The sequence below is a fragment of the Pseudophryne corroboree genome, chromosome 3 (genome assembly GCF_028390025.1).
Source record: "Pseudophryne corroboree isolate aPseCor3 chromosome 3, aPseCor3.hap2, whole genome shotgun sequence".
Classification (NCBI taxonomy): Eukaryota; Metazoa; Chordata; class Amphibia; order Anura; family Myobatrachidae; genus Pseudophryne; species Pseudophryne corroboree.
The window spans coordinates 33,704,570-33,722,358 of record NC_086446.1 but is presented as its reverse complement, the minus strand read 5'-3'; the positions used below and the strand labels follow the sequence as shown (position 1 = coordinate 33,722,358).

General features: G+C 47.8%; 1 protein-coding gene across 1 annotated transcript in view; it reads right to left on the bottom strand.

The window, feature by feature from the left end:
• The window catches only part of LOC135057111 (uncharacterized), a 194,019-nt gene that overhangs the window by 82,823 nt on the left and 93,407 nt on the right, over nucleotides 1–17,789 (bottom strand). Inside the window, exons 7-8 of the mRNA XM_063963010.1 lie at nucleotides 15,975–16,102; nucleotides 1,986–2,083 (exon numbers count right to left, since the gene is read on the bottom strand). Of these exons, the coding sequence (XP_063819080.1) occupies nucleotides 1,986–2,083; nucleotides 15,975–16,102 (226 nt within the window). The remainder of the gene's footprint in view (nucleotides 1–1,985; nucleotides 2,084–15,974; nucleotides 16,103–17,789) is intronic.

Below are 17,789 nucleotides of genomic sequence, written 5' to 3'. Positions count from 1 at the left end.
TGAGAGGTTAACCCAGCCCAGGGCCGGCGCATGCATAGTTCAGACCCGATCGCTGCTGTGCGAAAACGCACAGCAGCGATCGGGTCTGAATGACCCCCTTAGGCATGATAAATAATCAGACCCTTGCAAAGTGTACTACACAATTTGTGACTGTAATCACTTTAATTTTTGTTAAAGTGACATACAATCCGACCCTACCCTGCTTTGCACCAGTATTGACGATCAGAATAGACAGAAAAAACTGACAGAATTACAGTAGTCAGCAATCACAATAGCAGTCAGTCACATGTTATACATTAGTATAATAAGCAATTATGAGAACATATTCAACAACAAATACATTTCAAGTATGTAGGAGAAATATATTACTGCATTACCTTATATAAGAATTAACCGTGTTCAGGTGCATAGCGAAAGAAAACAACTGTAATAATTATCAGACTCGTATGCATCAGGCACTTATTCAACTATTCGTACTCAAAAGGTAGAGACTTAGGGGGTCGTTCCAACCCCTTCGCACGCTGCGCTTCTTCGCAGCCGTGAAATCGGGTCGGAACTGCGCATGCGCAGCGGCCACACTGCGCAGGCGCGCCGTTGCCAGGCAGCGACGCCGCTACAGAAGAAAGCGGTCGCAGCGGCGACCGCAAGAAGATTGACAGTAGGAAGGTGGAACCGGGTGGAAACTCACCGTTTTCGGGGAGTGGTGAGTCCAACGCAGGCGTGTCCAGGCGTTTGGAGGGCAGATGTCTGACGTAAATTCCGGGACCTGCAGCGCTGGAACGATCGCACAGGGTATGTAACTCATACCCTGGTCTTCTTTTACAGGAAACTTTTTGCATAGCGTTTGCAGCCCTGCTATGCAGAAATACACTCCCCCATAGGCGGCGTCTAGTTGATCGTACGGGCAGCAAAAAGTTGCTACGTGCCATCAACTCGGAATGACCCCCATAGTGCTGTATAACCCATACTCAGTAGAGTGGAATACAGTGAGACATACCCCGCTTCCAGGATCTATCAATACTGTACGTCTGCAAACGCTGAGTGGATCCAGACACTATTAGTGTACACCGCCGTTCCATGAACATGTAGTGAACACAGACGCCCAAGTGAACACTGATGCACCAGTCACACAGCCGCCTATGCTGCGACTGGGTCCCCTTAGTGCACAACGTCTCTGACAGAAGCAGGAAAACAGTTCATGGCGGGAGACTTGGAGGAAACTGGTCATGAACCGGGGGAAGGGGCGACCAGGAGAGCGTCTGACTCCCCACTGCTGACATCAAGCCTAGGGATCGCGGCCTCATGCTATTCCTGGAGCCGCTGATCCCTAAGGCCTAGCGCTGGAGCACCCATGGTGGCAGCCGCGTCGGCGACTGTTTGGTAGTCTCCTCCCAAAACAGTGCGGCTGTGTCCGTATTCCCCTAGTAAACGGAACCGATGCCTTACCTCCTCCCCGTGCTCCAGTCACAGCCTGGTAACATCTGCTGGACCTGCTAGTATATCCTACACAGACGCCCGCCGAAACAGCAATGTACCGTGGGTAAGCGTTGTCACAACCTGGCGGGGAGTTGTTGGAGCGACTCTTTCTAAGGTATGTATAAGACGCTGTTTAGAAAGATCACTCAATAAAAAATAGTAAGACTATAAAAATAAAATAAGAAAGCTTATGGCTGCTAAAAACCAGCAGCCCTCTGAGCATGGTCCGGCTCCTGCCGCACCAAACAAAAAACAGATTTGCCTGAGCCAGGAGGCGGGGATATATGGACGGGCCCGTTGCATGCTGGGAGGCCAAAAAGCTTTGACCGATTGGTGCAAATCCGCTGTCGCTTCATCATATCCCAATGTTATCCTGTGGATAACCTGTGGACCCTGCAGGAGAATAACTCATTAATAATAATGTTATATTTTGAAAGAAAATACAATATGATTACAGATCATATAGTGACTGTCACTGGTATATTAGTGAGACCCTAAATCCCACCTACCTGATCCTCCTGTGGGGTCCTGTGATTCTCCTCTGTACAGTCCTGGGAATACAGAGGACGGGGACATCTGTCTGGGGTATCTCTGTTACTGGGCCTATCTGTAGGAGACACACAGTGACTGAGTAACATAGTAACATAGTAACTGAGGTTGAATAGAGGCAAAATGCCCATCATGTTCAACCTGCATTAAGTTGAGTTGATTATAATGTACCTGCTGAAGTAATGTTTTATGACTAGTTAACAACTATAAATCATGTTACACCCGGATTATCAACGTCAATATTTTAAATGTTATAACCTTGGATATAATTTTCAATCAGAAATGTATCCAGTCCCCTTTTAAATGCATTTACAGAGTCCGCCATTACCACCTTCCCTGGCAGGGAATTCCAAATCCTTACTGCCCTAACAGTGAAGAACCCTTTCCTCCGTCGCGTTCGGAACTTTCTCTCCTCCAGCCACAGCGAGTGCCCATGTGTCCTAAACAGAGTTTTTAATAAATAATTCCTCTGATAACTCTTTGTAGTGTCCCTTTACATATTTGAAGACATTAATAATGTCTCCTCTTAGACGCCTCTTTTCCAGTGTATACATATTCAACCTATTTAGCCTTTCCTCGTAATCCAGTCCCTCTAGGCGTTTAATTACTTTAGTAGCTCGCCTTTGAACCCTTTCGAGTTCACCGATATCTTTTTTATACAGTGGTGCCCAAAACTGAGCACAATATTCCAGGTGCGGACGTACCAATGATTTGTACAGCGGCAGGATTACACGCTCATCCCTTGTCTCAATTTCCCGTTCTATGCACAATAGCACCTTACTTGCCTTCTTTGCTGCACTTTGACATTGTGTACGGTTATAAAGCCTATTATAATGAGTACCCCTAAATCTTTTTCCAATACTGTTACCCCTAGACTTTCCCCATTTAATATGTAGGATGCAAATTTGTTTTTAGTCCTGAAATGCATAAACTTGCATTTTTCCATATTGAACCTCATTCTCCATTTATACACCCAGAGTTCAAGCTTAGATAAGTTATTCTGCAGAGACTCCACATCTATTTCCAAATGAATTGCCTTACACAGTTTAGTATCATCTGCAAAGATTGACACTGTGCTTTCCAGGCCTATTCCTAGGTCATTGATAAATATGTTGAATAGTAGTGGCCCGAGTACGGACCCTTGTGGTATTCCGCTGACTACTGGGGTCCATCTGGAGGACATCCCGTTGACCACTACTCACTGTACCGTTATTCAGCCAGTTACTTATCCATGTAAAGTTTTTCCTAGTCCAAGCTCCTTTAATTTGATGATCAGTCTCCTGTGAGGCACTGTATCGAAGGCTTTTGCAAAATCTAAGTAGACCACATCCACTGCTTTTCCCTGGTCAAGATTGTCGCTCACTTCCTCGTAGAAGCTAATTAAGTTAGTTTGACATGATCTGTCCCTCACAAACCCATGCTGGTTCTTGTTAATAATCCTAGTGGTCTGTAGATACTCCTGTATGGTATCCCTTAGAATTCCTTCCAATATTTCTCGTACGTCCTAGAGGATGCTGGGGTCCACTTTAGTACCATGGGGTATAGACGGTTCCGCAGGAGCCATGGGCACTTTAAGACTTTTCAAGGGTGTGAACTGGCTCCTCCCTCTATGCCCCTCCTCCAGACCTCAGTTTAGAAAATGTGCTCAGGCAGACTGGATGCACTCCAGGGGAGCTCTACTGAGTTTCTCTGAAAGACTTTATGTTAGGTTTTTTTATTTTCAGGGAGGACTGCTGGCAACAGTCTCCCTGCTTCGTGGGACTTAGGGGGAAGAAGTAGGAACCAACTTCCTAAATAGTTCCATGGCTGTGCTTCTGGCTGACAGGACATTAGCTCCTGAAGGGTCCTAAACGCTAGCTGCGGCTATGTGCTCACTCCCACAGCCCGCTGTCACCCCCCTTGCAGAGCCAGAAGTCAGAAGACAGGTGAGTGTAAAGAAGAGAGAAGATCTTCATCGTGATGGCAGAAAAGGTACCGCACAGCGGGCGGGAACGCTGTGCGCCATGCTACCCATCAAACATAGGGACAGCTGGGTGCAGGGTGCAGGGCGCGGGGGGGGGGGGGGGAGGGGGGGCCCTGGGCAGCAGCAGACCTAATATAACTGGCTAAAAAGGGGACATAAGTTGCGGAGGCACAGTCCTACTTCCGCCAGTATAAAAATTATTATTGTATTCTATGAGGGGAAACGCACCATTACGGGGGTGGGGCTTCCTCCTCAGAAAGCCAGCACACTGCTCAGCGCCATTTTATCTCCTTGCAGACTGCAGAGAAGAACGCTGGTCCTCCTACACTTCTGAAACAAGTATCAGGGTGCAAAACAGGGGGAGCCCAGTGTAATTTGGTGATATATTGTGTATTTAACATTATAAAAGCGCTACTGTTCTGTGGGCATTTTGTATTACACAGAAATCTTATCACTGGCGCTAGGTTGTGAACTGGCAAATCCTATCTGTGTCCTTCTGGCAGATTTTACTGTGGGTCTGTCCCCTATAAGTCCCGGAGTGTCTGTGGTGTGGCGTGTCTGAGGCAGGGAGCTCTTCCCCTGAGGGAGCCATTTTAGGGACACAGAGTTGTAATGTGGTGGCGCTGCCGGCACACCAAGAGCCTGAATGGGTGAAAGAATTACGTGATAGTGTGAATCATATCAGTAAGAGATTGGATAAGTCTGAGTCTCATGCAGAAAACTGGAGAAAATCAGTGGAAGATGTGATTTTTCATAGTTCTGCCTTATACAGGGAATCTCTCTGGGTCACATAAGAGGCCATTTGCGCAAATAGTACAAACTGATACCGACACGGACTCTGATTCCTGTGTCGACACTAGTGAGTCCAGGGAAATAGATCCTAAATTGGCAAAAAGCATTCAATACATGATTGTTGCTATACAGGAGGTCTTAGAAGTTACGGAAGCCCCTCCTGTACCTCAGGAGAAGGCTTATTTTTATAAGGATAAGAAAATTAACGTAACCTTCCCTCCTTCTCATGAGCTAAATACTCTTTTTGAGTGAATTTGGCCAAACCCTGAAAAGAAATTTCAAATTCCCAAAAGAATTCAGGTTGCTTATCCTTTCCCGGCAGAGGACAGGAGAAGATGGGAGTCACCACCTGTTCTAGACAGTGCCCTGTCACGTTTTTTTTTTTTAAATAAAGTATTTTTATTTCGAAGGAGAGTAGTTTGCATACAGACATTGCATAACAGGAACACATTAAACACGTAATGACATGTCCTCATCGGGGAACAGCATTCACTTTCGACTTATTTTCAAACTATGTCATTTGCTCATAGGCGCATAGGAATGTACAGTTATATATACCATTATTTTGCATTATCCGTACACTCTAGTATTCATGAAATCACATTATACTTTGTTTTGTTTCCCCCCCCCCCCTCAAAAATAACTCTTACGGACAATCCGTCCGAGTAAAACCCTTTAAAAGAGAAGAAAACAATCAGAAACCAAACACAGAGAACCCCAGAAATAAAAAAAATTAAAAAAACAAAGAGACAAAAAACATTATGGGGAAGAGGACGCATTGGGGGATACTAGCACTCTAAATCCTACCCTGTCCAGATGGGCACAGAGCCACTCTCTCATTCACAACCCATTGGGTGAGAGGGAAGCCTATGGCCCTAGAAGATCATAACTTGGCAAATCCAGGACCTGTTAGTAACCCTATCACCATTAAGTTGTAGGGTCTGGGACGGAGTATATGGATTCCAGCCATGGAGACCAAATTCTTTCAAATTTAGCGGAGGCATTGTGTTTCATATAAATGTATCGTTCCTTAAAAACAGTGTCGTTTATTAGTGCCTTAAGAGCGGGGAGTGTAGGGCCCTTAGGGGCCATCCATAGCCTCGCAATGCTCACCTTCGCCATTGCACATATGTTGCGAGCATATAGGCCCTCTGGACCAGACACAAAGTCAGAGCTACCCATTCCCAGGATGCAAAATTGCGGAGTAAGCATGGCCTCGTCCACCCCTGTGTTCCCCAGAATCGATCCGACCCCCGCCCAGAAAGCCCGCAACACCGGACAATCCCAAATGAGGTGCCAAAAAGTACCTGCAGTCATCCCACACTTAGGGCAGTCACCCACACGACCCGTCCCGAATTTGGCCAGTCTGGCCGGGGTCATATATATTCTATGCAAAAGGAAGTATTGTATCTGTTGATACCTGATGGATTTGGTAACCGTGCACGGAGGTTCCAAAGCAAGGGCCCAGTTCTCTTCATCTATGGGGCCCAGATCCTGCTCCCATTTGACACGGAGACGTGTCAAAGGATCTATATGGAGTTTGGCGAGTAGATAACCATAAGCATGGGAAATCATCTTAACTCGACCCAGCATACTTGCAAAGGTCTTAATGGGAAATGGTATAATTTTAGGGGGGGAATTGGCGAATTGGGACTGCAAGGCATGTCTGAGCTGGAGGTATCTAAAAAAATAGGAGTTAGGCAAATGAAACTCATCTTTTAGTTGTTGGAAGGATTTGAGCGTATTATCCGTATAAAGGTGATTTATGGAAATCACTGATTTAGGGGCCCAAACTTCCCTCCCCTCGAGCGCATACAGTTCAGGGAGCCATTTAGAATACCAGAGGGGGGTGTCCGGGTCCAATCCATCAAATTTCAAAAGAATTTTTAGTGCCTGCCACACCTTCATGGCTTGGTATATAAGAGGAGGGAGGAACCGGGCCAAGCTCCCACTCAGCAACACCTGCAGGGGGGATAAGTCGGGGAAGTAGCATCGGACAAATACCCAGTGTAGAGAAGTGACGCCAGTATCCTGCACCCATGCACTAATATGAGACAGCTGAGCGGCATAGTAGTACATCTGAAAGTTTGGCAAGGCCAGACCTCCGTCGCTGCGCAACCTGGTGAGAGTGTTCAGTTGTATTCTAGGACGTTTGCTAGCCCATATTAAAGAAGACAGGACACTATTCAATTTTCTAAAGAAGGATGGATGAATATATACAGGGGATTGCAGAACCACATATAGAATCTTAGGTAGTATTATCATTTTTACGAGGCTGACCCTGCCAGATACAGTCAATGGAAGCTTACACCAAGTCTTGGATTTACGAGTAATTTGTTGCATGATCGGATCAAAGTTCAAAGGTGTAAAGTCAGAGGGGTCATTGGTTACCTGAATCCCAAGATATTTAAATTTCGCCGTCCAACATAGCGGTAGGGAGATTTTAGGAGCAGCAGGGGGGGGGGCAATCACAGGCATAATAGAGGACTTAGACCAGTTAATATGAAGGCCTGAATATACACCGAACTCCTCAATCAATTGCAACACTGTAGGCATAGACCTGGTGTAATCCTGCAGAAACAACAGCATGTCGTCAGCGTAAAGGGCAATCCTATCCTCACGAGGGCCGGTATGAATGCCCACCACGCCTGGGTGGGACCTTATTAGACAGGCCAAGGGTTCGATGGCCAGGGCAAACAAGGTTGGGGACAGAGGACATCCCTGCCTGGTCCCGCGAAACAGGCGGAACGAGGGAGAGATATAGCCATTCACTGAGATCCTGGCAGTCGGGTGCTGATAAAGCAATTTAATCCATTTTATAAAATTAGGCCCGAAACCCATAGCTGTCATGACCTCCCATAGATAGGACCACTCGATACTGTCAAATGCCTTGGCGGCATCCAGTGAGACCACTACCGAGTCAGAGGGGAAGTCATATGGGATTTGTAAGATGGTATATAATCTACGTAGGTTAATAGAAGTGGACATCCCTGGCATAAAGCCGGTCTGGTCGGAGTGGATAATGGAAGTAATTACAGTGTTGAGTCGAACTGCTAAAATCTTTGCCAGGATCTTAGCGTTAGTGGGAATCAATGATATCGGTCTATAGGATTCTGGGGATCTAGGGTCTTTTCCGGGCTTCGGGATCACTATAATAATCGCCTCCGCCATAGAGGGGGGAAGTTGATCATTAACAAAAATATCAGAATACAAAGCGTGAAGCCTAGGACCGAAGAAATCAATGTGGGTCTTGTATACTTCTGAGGGGATGCCGTCATAGCCCGGTGCCTTGCCGCTGGGAGACAAGCCAATAGCCGCCGTTACCTCTTCCAGAGTTAATGGTGCCTCCAGCATCTCAGAGGCCTCCGGGGGGAGTGTGGGTAGGGGAATATTACTTAAATAAGCGGAGAGGTCTGAGGTCGAGTCTACCAGTTTTGAACTGTAGACCTCAGCATAGTAGGAGCGGAATAGCTGCGCAATTTCCGGCGTGGTGTTCACAAGGGCGCCATCGCTACCGGTCATCTGAGCAATTGTAGAACCTGGGCGGTCACTGTGCACCAATCGAGCCAACAGGCCACCTGGCCTATCACCCTGCATGTAAATATTAGTAGCCTGAAATAGAAGCGAGCGCGAGTTTTTATCAGACAGATGAGCCACCCATGCCGACTGGGCCGCCAGCCAGCGTACCTTCAGCGCAGGGGTGCCATCCACCAAGTATCTAGATTCCAAATCCCTGGCGTCACTCTCAAGGGCTCGCTCTCTCTCCCTGCAGGACATTTTGAGGGCAGAAATACGTCTAATATACGTTCCCCTTAGGAATGCCTTAAATGAATCCCAAACCACTGTTCCGGGGGCCGAGCCTACATTGTCAGTAAAGTATCCCTCCCACTGAGTCACCTGGTCAGAGCAGTCACCTATTTGCAGCAGCCAGGAAGGATGCAGTTTCCAATAAGATTGACCCCTCTGGCTCACCATAGCGAGAGTCAACACCATAGGGGAGTGATCAGATATACCCCGGGCCTCGTATTGGACGTCAACCACCCTAGGGAGAAGAACGGGGGAGAGTAGGGTCAGATCGATCATGGAGAACGAACCATGCGTGCCAGAGAAGCATGAAAACTGTCTAGTCGTAGGGTGCCGAGCTCTCCACACATCCACCCACTGCAAATTATTCAGAAAATCAGCAAATTTAGTAGGACTAGAGCGGACCCCAGCAGCCTGCGGAGAGCGCCACCTGTCTAAAGCTAAATTCATGACATTGTTAAAGTCACCCAAGCAGATTACCGGGGTGTCCGGAGAGGAGGCTATGAATGAAGCGGCTTGCTGTAGTACATCGTACGAGAATGGGGGGGGGATATAAACCGCCAGTATGTAGTAGGGTTGGGAACTTAGTCTACATTCAAGGAACACAAATCGACCGTATTTGTCAGTCTTGACCGATACCAGCTCAAATTGGACCGATTTCTTTATCAGGATTGACACACCCCTGGAGGAAGAGGAGTGAGAAGCGTGATAGGCCCAGCCCACCCAGGGTCTTCTAAGTGACAGTAACCTATTCCCCTCCAGGTGAGTCTCGCAGAGACATGCAACATCCGGACCATATTTCCGAAGTGTAGTTAATACTAAGGAACGCTTTATCTTATTATTTAAACCTCGAACATTCCATGTCAGAAATTTCAAATTAGCCATAGATCTGGTAATATTCTATGTAGTAACCTAAAGATACAGTCCAGCGAATATTCCTGGAAATTGTTAGTGAGGGTAATAACAGTTCTATACTACTCAATCCCTGATTCTTAATCGACAGTGTCCAATGCATCAGACATACTTCCCACATCAAAATGAATGTACTCCAAAACAAATTTAAGCATGAGAAAAATAACAAACTATAGAAAGAAAAAAACTTGTGTAAGGCACAGCAACAAGCTGTTCGCTGAACTCTCCCCCCCTCCCCGTATACCACCCCTAACTTCGGCATACTTAAATCCCAAACTATCGTTTCTATCTCTCAAGGGCTAAATACTAAACAAAACCCTTAACCAAAGTCAAGCGATCAAGAGAAAGAAAAGAAAAGTCCTGAGCCACCAACGCCAAGGGGGGGCTCCCTGGACAATGGGTAGATGCCTCTGGTGGTCCCAACCGATCATTAGACAGTGCAGGGCCTCAATCCGGGGCCATCTGGCGCGCTCCCGGAGCATATCTGTCCAGCCATTGGGCCGCCTCTCTAGGGGAATTGAAGAATTTGGTTTCCCCGTCCGCTACCACCCGGAGTCGGGAGGGGAATAGCATAAAGTAGGAGACGTTCAGGTCTCTGAGGCGCCTCTTGATAGGCATAAACTGGGCTCGATCCTTCTGGACTTCCGCGGCAAAATCAGGAAAAGCAGACACGGTAACCCCGTTTCTGGTAAGGGGGCCTTTTGTGCGTCCCAACCGGAGGACCGAGTCACGGTCCTTATAATGCAGAAATTTGGCGATGAAGGTGCGCGGAGGGGCGCCAGGAGGTAGAGGACGAGATGGTATCCGGTGTGCACGCTCCACCGTAAACTGTGCCGTGAAGGATTCAGCGCCGTACAGTTCCTTAAGCCATGACTCCAGGAAGACCTCAGGCTGGGAGCCCTCCTCCTTCTCCGGCAGGCCCACAAATCGCACATTATTTCTACGCAGCCGACCCTCCATGTCTAGTAATTTGGATTGAAGGGATGTTACTTGCTGGGTTACCGTGGAAATAGATTGTTTCATAGGACCGCACATATCCTCCAGATTCGAGACACGGGTTTCTGCCTCTCCCACTCTCTCTCGTATGCGCTGGACGTCCTGCCGAAGCAGTGAGAGATCACACTGCACTTTCTCCATCTTATCTGAAAGACGCTGTTCCGATCCAGCTATTGCCTCCAGCACTTGTTGAAGAGATGGAGCTGCGGGTGTGTTAGGGGATTCAGCAGCTGTTGCAGATGGGGAGTAGGAGTGGGACGGAGAGGCCCCCTGCGAAGCGGCCTGCGAGGCCCGTTGGTTTAGTGGGTTAGGTTGTCTGGCAAATTTCTCCAGCTTCGCCGCAGCCGTGCGCTGGCCGTCCCGAACCATGACGGACAATAGGTAGTAACAGACACTCCGGTATAGTCTCAAGTCAAAAGCGTAGAAGGAGACTTCAGCAATGAGTGAATTTTAGGGTTGTAATAAGCAGAAACACATCCGCAGCTGGTCTCCAAAGTAGTAGGCAAATGTAAAAGAAAGTACTGGCAGCGTCCCAGAATATAGGTGAGAGCAGGAGCGATGCAGTTATTTAGTATGTAAAATAAGACAGCAACTGAAGTCAAAGTGTAATTTGATCCCAGGAGGTAAAAGTCACTCACCAGTTACATATCAGTCAGCCTTTAAGTAAGAGTGTTCCCTCTATGACTGGAAGCAGCAGTCCAGAGCAGTGGGGCCGGGAATCTCCAAAATTGAGGCCGGGGATCCGGAGGAGGTATAGGCCGCAAATCCGGAAGTATGTCTCCTCGGCCGTACAGACCCCGGGGAGAGCGGGGAAATCGCCTGCCGGTGCCCTGCAGCGTAGGGAAGAAAAGCAGGGTATTCAGGCACACCAAAGGGGCCAGGATATTACAGGAGGATGTTTAATCCAGGGAGCTCCCGGGATCTGCTTCCTACTCCTGTGCTGCCGTGGCCACGCCCCCGCCCTGTCACGTTTAACTAAAAAGGTGATTCTCCCTGCACCTGAGACGGCTTCACTAAAGGAGTCGGCAGACCGCAAGTTAGAGACTATGTTGAAATCTATTTATGTGGCCAATGGTACGCTACTCAGGCCTACCATTGCTTGTGCGTGGAAGAGTAGGGCTATCGAAAAATGGTCAGACAACTTGTCATCTGAAATTGACACGATAGATAGAGATGAGATACTCCTAACTTTAGGTCATATTAAATACGCTGCTGCATACATGTTAGAAGCCATGAAAGATATTGGCCTTTTGGGTTCAAAAGCCGCTACTATGCCAGTCTCAGCTCGGAGGGCATTGTGGATTCACCAATGGAATGCTGATTTAGATTCCAAAAGAAATGGTGAGGCCTTGTCTGGAGATGGACTGGATGCTTTGGTCTCTGCGGCTACCGCAGGTAAGTCGACATTCTTGCCTGATGCTCCTGCACCAGCAAAAAAGACACATCACTCTCAGATGCAGTCCTTTCGGGCCCAACAAGTACAAAAAGGGTAAAGGTTCCCCTTTCTTTGCAGGTAGAGGGAGGGGAAAAGGAAAAAAGTCCACAGCGTCTCCAGGAACGCAGGAGCAGAAATCAACCCCTACTTCTGCCAAGTCTGCAGCATGACGCGGGGGCTCCCGTGCGGGAGTCCGCTCGGGTGGGAGCACTTCTGAAACTTTTCAGGCAGATCTGGGTTCAATCTGGCCTGGACCCATGGGTCTTACAAGTAGTGTCCCATGGATACAAACTGGAGTTTCAAGACGTCCCCCATTCCGATTTTTCAAATCGACCTTGCCAGCTTCTCTTCCAGACAGAGAAGTAGTAACAGCTGCTATTCAAAAATTATGTCAGGATCAAGTCATTGTCCTGGTACCCTTGTTACAACAGGGAGAAGGGTTTTATTCAAGCCTCTTCGTAGTTCCGAAGCCGGACGGCTCAGTCAGACCAATTTTAAACCTGAAATCTCTGAATCTCTACCTGAAAAGATTCAAGTTCAAGATGGAATCTCTGAGGGCAGTGATTTCCAGTCTGGAGGAAGGGGACTTCATGGTGTCAGTAGACATAAAAGATGCTTACTTACATATTCCCATTTATCCTCCTCATCAAGCTTATCTGAGATTCGCAGTAAAGGATTGCCATTACCAGTTCCAGACGTTGCCGTTCGGACTCTCCACGGCACCGAGGGTATTCACCAAGGTGATGGCAGAGATGATGGTCCACCTTCGACAACAAGGAGTCAATATAATTCCTTACCTGGACGATCTCCTGATAAAAGCGAGATCCAGGGAACGGTTGGTGCAGAACATTGCACTCTCCCTGTCAGTACTCCAACAACACGGCTGGATCATGAATTTTCCAAAGTCGCAGTTGGAACCGACGACAAGATTGTCTTTTCTGGGGATGATACTGGACACAGAAGTACAGAGGGTATTTCTTCCCGTAGAAAAGGCTCTGGAAATCCAGAGAATGGTCAAACAAATTTTGAAACCAACAAGAGTGTCGATCAATCAATGCATTCGGTTGTTGGGAAAGATGGTAGCGGCCTACGAGGCCATACAGTTTGGCCGATTCCATGCCAGAGTATTCCAGTGGGACCTGTTGGACAAGTGGTCCGGATCCCACCTACACATGCACCAGAAGAAAATCCAGTCCTCCAAAGCCAGGATTTCGCTCCTGTGGTGGCTACACAGTTCTCACCTATTAGAGGGACACAGGTTCGGGATTCAGGACTGGGTCCTAGTAACCACGGATGCAAGTCTCCAAGGCTGGGGAGCAGTCACACAGGGAAAAAGCTTCCAAGGAAAATGGTCATGTCAGGAATCCTGTCCTCACATAAACGTTCTGGAATTGAGAGCCATTTACAACAGCCTTCTACAAGCGGTGCATCATCTTTAAGATCAACCCGTGCAGATCCAGTCGGACAATGTAACAGCAGTCACGTACATAAACCGTCAGGGCGGAACGAAAAGCTGAGCGGCAATGGCAGAGGTGACAAAGATCCTCCTCTGGGCAGAAAGGCATGCAAGAGCTCTGTCGGCAATTTTCATTCCGGGAGTGGACAACTGGGAAGCAGACTTCCTCAGCAGACATGATCTCCATCCAGGAGAGTGGGGCCTCCACCAAGAAGTCTTCGTAGAGGTGACAAGTCTTTGGGGAGTTCCTCAAGCAGACATGATGGCATCTCGTCTCAACAAGAAGCTTCAGAGATATTGTTCCAGGTCGAGAGACCCTCAAGCAATAGCAGTGGATGCACTGGTGTCACAGTGGGTGTTTCGGTCAGTGTATGTCTTCCCTCCACTTCCACTGATACCGAAAGTTCTCAAACTCATAAGAAGAACAAGGGTTCGAGCGATCCTCATTGTCCCAGACTGGCCAAGGAGTGCGTGGTATCCAGATATCCAGGAGTTGCTCGTAGAAGATCCTCGGCCTCTTCCTCTTCGCGAGGACCTGCTGCTGCAGGGGCCGTGTGTGTATCAAGACTTACCGTGACTACGTTTGACGGCATGACTGTTGAGCGCCGGATCCTAGCCCGTAAGGGTATTTCCAAAGAAGTCATCCCCGCTCTTATACAGGCCAGTAAAAGAGTAACGTCTAGACATTATCACCGTATTTGGAGAAAATATGTGTCTTGGTGTGAATCCAAGAAGGCTCCTACGGAAGAGTTTCACTTGGGCCGTTTTCTCCATTTTCTGCAGGCAGGTGTGGAAGCGGGGCTGAGATTGGGTTCAATCAAGGTCCAGATTTCGGCCTTATCGGTTTTCTTTCAAAAACAATTGGCCTCTCTTCCAGAAGTTCAGACGTTCGTGAAAGGGGTGCTGCACATCCAACCTCCATTTGTGCCTCCGGTGGCACCATGGGACCTTAATGTGGTGTTGCAATTCCTTCAATCGGATTGGTTTGAACCTCTACAAGAGATTGAAGTTTCTCACTTGGAAAGTGGTCATGTTATTGGCCTTGACTTCCGCAAGGAGGGTATCTGAGTTGGGGGCCTTGTCTCACAAGAGCCCTTACCTAATCTTCCATGAAGATAGAGCAGAGTTGAGAACTCGCCAACAATTTCTTCCGAAGGTGGTTTCGTCTTTCCATATAAACCAGCCTATTGTGGTGCCAGTGGCTACTGACACCTTCGCTGCATCAAAGACTCTTGATGTGGTTAGGGCTTTGAAAATTTATGTCACAAGAACAGCTAGGATTCGGAAAAGAGAGGCTCTGTTTATCCTGTATGCTCCCAACAAGATTGGGTGTCCTGCTTCAAAGCAGACCATTGTGCGCTGGATCAGAGGGACGATTCAGCACGCTCATTCCACGGCAGGGTTGCCGATACCGAAGTCGGTAAATGCCCATTCTACTAGGAAGATGGACTCATCCTGGGGAGCTGCCTGGGGGGTCTCAGCGCTACAACTTTGCCGAGCAGCTACTTGGTCAGGGGCAAACACGTTTGCAAAGTTTTACAAGTTTGACACCTTGGCCGATGAGGACCTCAAGTTTGGTCAATCGGTGCTGCAGGGTCATCCGCACTCTCCTGTCCGTACTGGAGCTTTGGTATAACCCCATGGTACTGAAGTGGACCCCAGCATCCTTTAGGACGTATGAGAAAATAGGATTTTAATACCTACTGGTAAATCCTTTTCTCCTAGTCCGTAGAGGATGCTGGACACCCAACCCAGTGCGTACTTTACCTGCAGTTGTTAGTTTTAGTTTTGTAGATTACACGAGTGTGTGTTACGATTATTTTCAGCATGTTGCTGCAATTGTTCATACCCGTTGGTATGTGTTAAGTTGAATGCCATGTTGTGCGGCATGGTTGAGGTGTGAGCTGGTATCAATCTCACCATTAGTTTAAAAGTAAATCCTTTCCTCGAAATGTCCGTCTCCCTTGGCACAGTTCCTATACTGAGGTCTGGAGGAGGAGCATAGAGGGAGGAGCCAGTTCACACCCTTGAAAAGTCTTTAAGTGCCCATGGCTCCTGCGGAACCGTCTATACCCCATGGTACTGAAGTGGACCCCAGCATCCTCTACGGACTAGGAGAAAGGGATTTACCGGTAGGTATTAAAATCCTATTTTTCCCCACTATAGACGTCAAACTAACCGGTCTATAGTTACCCAGATGATTTTTGGATCCCTTTTTAAATAATGGCACTACCTCAGCTATACGCCAATCCTTCGGTACCATGCCTGATCTAATTGAACTATAGAAAATCAAGTATAGTGGTCTTGCTAGTTGTGACCTAAGCTCCATAAGAACCCTCGGGTGAAGTCCATCAGGACCAGGTGATTTATTAATCTTAATTTTGCTTAGTCTCTCCTGGACTACTTCTTCACTTAAACATGTATCTAACCACGAATCATTACTGTCACTATCGATATACACTACTCCCACCATCAGTTTTTCTCTGGTGAACACTGAGTACAGTGTATATATGTGATTATCAGATGATGTGTGTATATAGGGGCCCCCATACCTGCTCTTCCCTGTACAATACATGACAGTCTCCTCTTACCCAGTGATGTGAGGGGCCGGTGATTCTCCATCATCACGTCCTTGTACAGACCCCTGTGTTCCTCTATAGACTCCCTCTCATGAAGAGATAGACAGTGACATCCTGACACCTTATAGGAAGCTGGAACACTGTGGAGTATGAGTGACAATGTCAGTGCAAGACAAGCGGTGTGAAACTTTATTGTGAGTGCAAATTCTCCTGAACAGTATCACTGCATACAAGAAATAATGCATTATATACAGATATATATGTATACAGATTATATATATAGATATATACAGTATATATATATATATATATATATACATATTTCCTATTTTATAATAAAGGAAGTATTTCAGTTACAATTTGAAAAATGGTGGATTAATTTGATACCTGGTCGGTGAGGTCACAAAAGTCATCTATATGCAGTATCTATATGTAATACACTATTGGGGGGACCTACAGAATCCACAAGAGGGTTGCTTCTCTCTCTGTATGCGCTCCGATGGTTGGCGCAAAGGGACGCAGCTGGGAAGTGCAGGGAGACTGAGGGCGTATTTTGGGTATGACAGTGTCATTGTAAGTGTGTTATCACCTCGTACCGCTGGCACCGGCGGCCATGAACATTATGCGGATTCATCAGGCAGGTGCAATGTCCGATAACCCGTCGATAGTGCGTCTTCGTACACACAGGGGCGGAGTCACACCACGGCCGCGTGGGTCTCACAGGACGCCCGTAGGCTGTGGCTAGACAGTCTCCAACATGTCCTGAATCTTAATCTATACACTGCGGCCTACCAGACCTCCTCCTTGGCAACCTTTCCAACACTCAGTTTTACCCTCCTTGGGCCTGATTCCGAGTTTTACCCACTGTCAATGGTCTCCGAGTTATGCCTGCATCCCGGTTGCGTTCCTACAGAGTCATAGTAGCAATTTCAGACGCATGCATGGAGAAGAACACGGATAATGTGTTACTGGGAGGTGACACGCGGATATGGCCCATCTGTTGAGTGTGAGTGATTGCAAAAATGCACTATAGCGTATATTTCACGTGCTATAGGCAGCAAGAGACTAAATTTTGAAATACGAGCAGGTCCTGCAGGATGCGCTCTGACTCTCCAACCAATCACTGCTGGCAGTATTCCCCGACTCAACCAATCACCGCCGACAGTATTCCCCATTTCAACCTATCACCGCCAGCAGTATTCCCTGTCTCAACCAACCACCGCTGGCAGTATTCCCCGTTTCAACCAATCACCGCTGGCAGTATTCCCCGTCTCAACCAATCACAGACGGCAGTATTCCCTGTTTCAACCAATCACCGCCAGCAGTATTCCCCGTCTCAACCAATCACCACCGGCAGTACTTCCCGTCTCAACCAATCACCACCGGCAGTACTTCCCGTCTCAACCAATCACAGACGGCAGTATTCCTAGTCTCAACTAATCACCGCCGGCAGTACTCCCTGTCTCAAGCAATCACCTTGCAGTATTCCCCATCTCACCCAAACACCGCCGGCAGTATTCCCCATTTCAACCTATCACCGCCAGCAGTATTCCCCGTCTCAACCAATCACCGCCGGCAGTACTTTCCGTCTCAAGCAACCACCGCCGGCAGTATTCCCCGTTTCAACCAATCACCGCTGGCAGTATTCCCCGTCTCAACCAATCACAGACGGCAGTATTCATCGTCTCAACCAATCACCGCCGGCAGTATTCCCTGTTTCAACCAATCACCGCCAGCAGTATTCCCCGTCTCAACCAATCACCACCGGCAGTACTTCCCGTCTCAACCAATCACCGCCGGCAGTATTCCCTGTCTCAACCAATCACC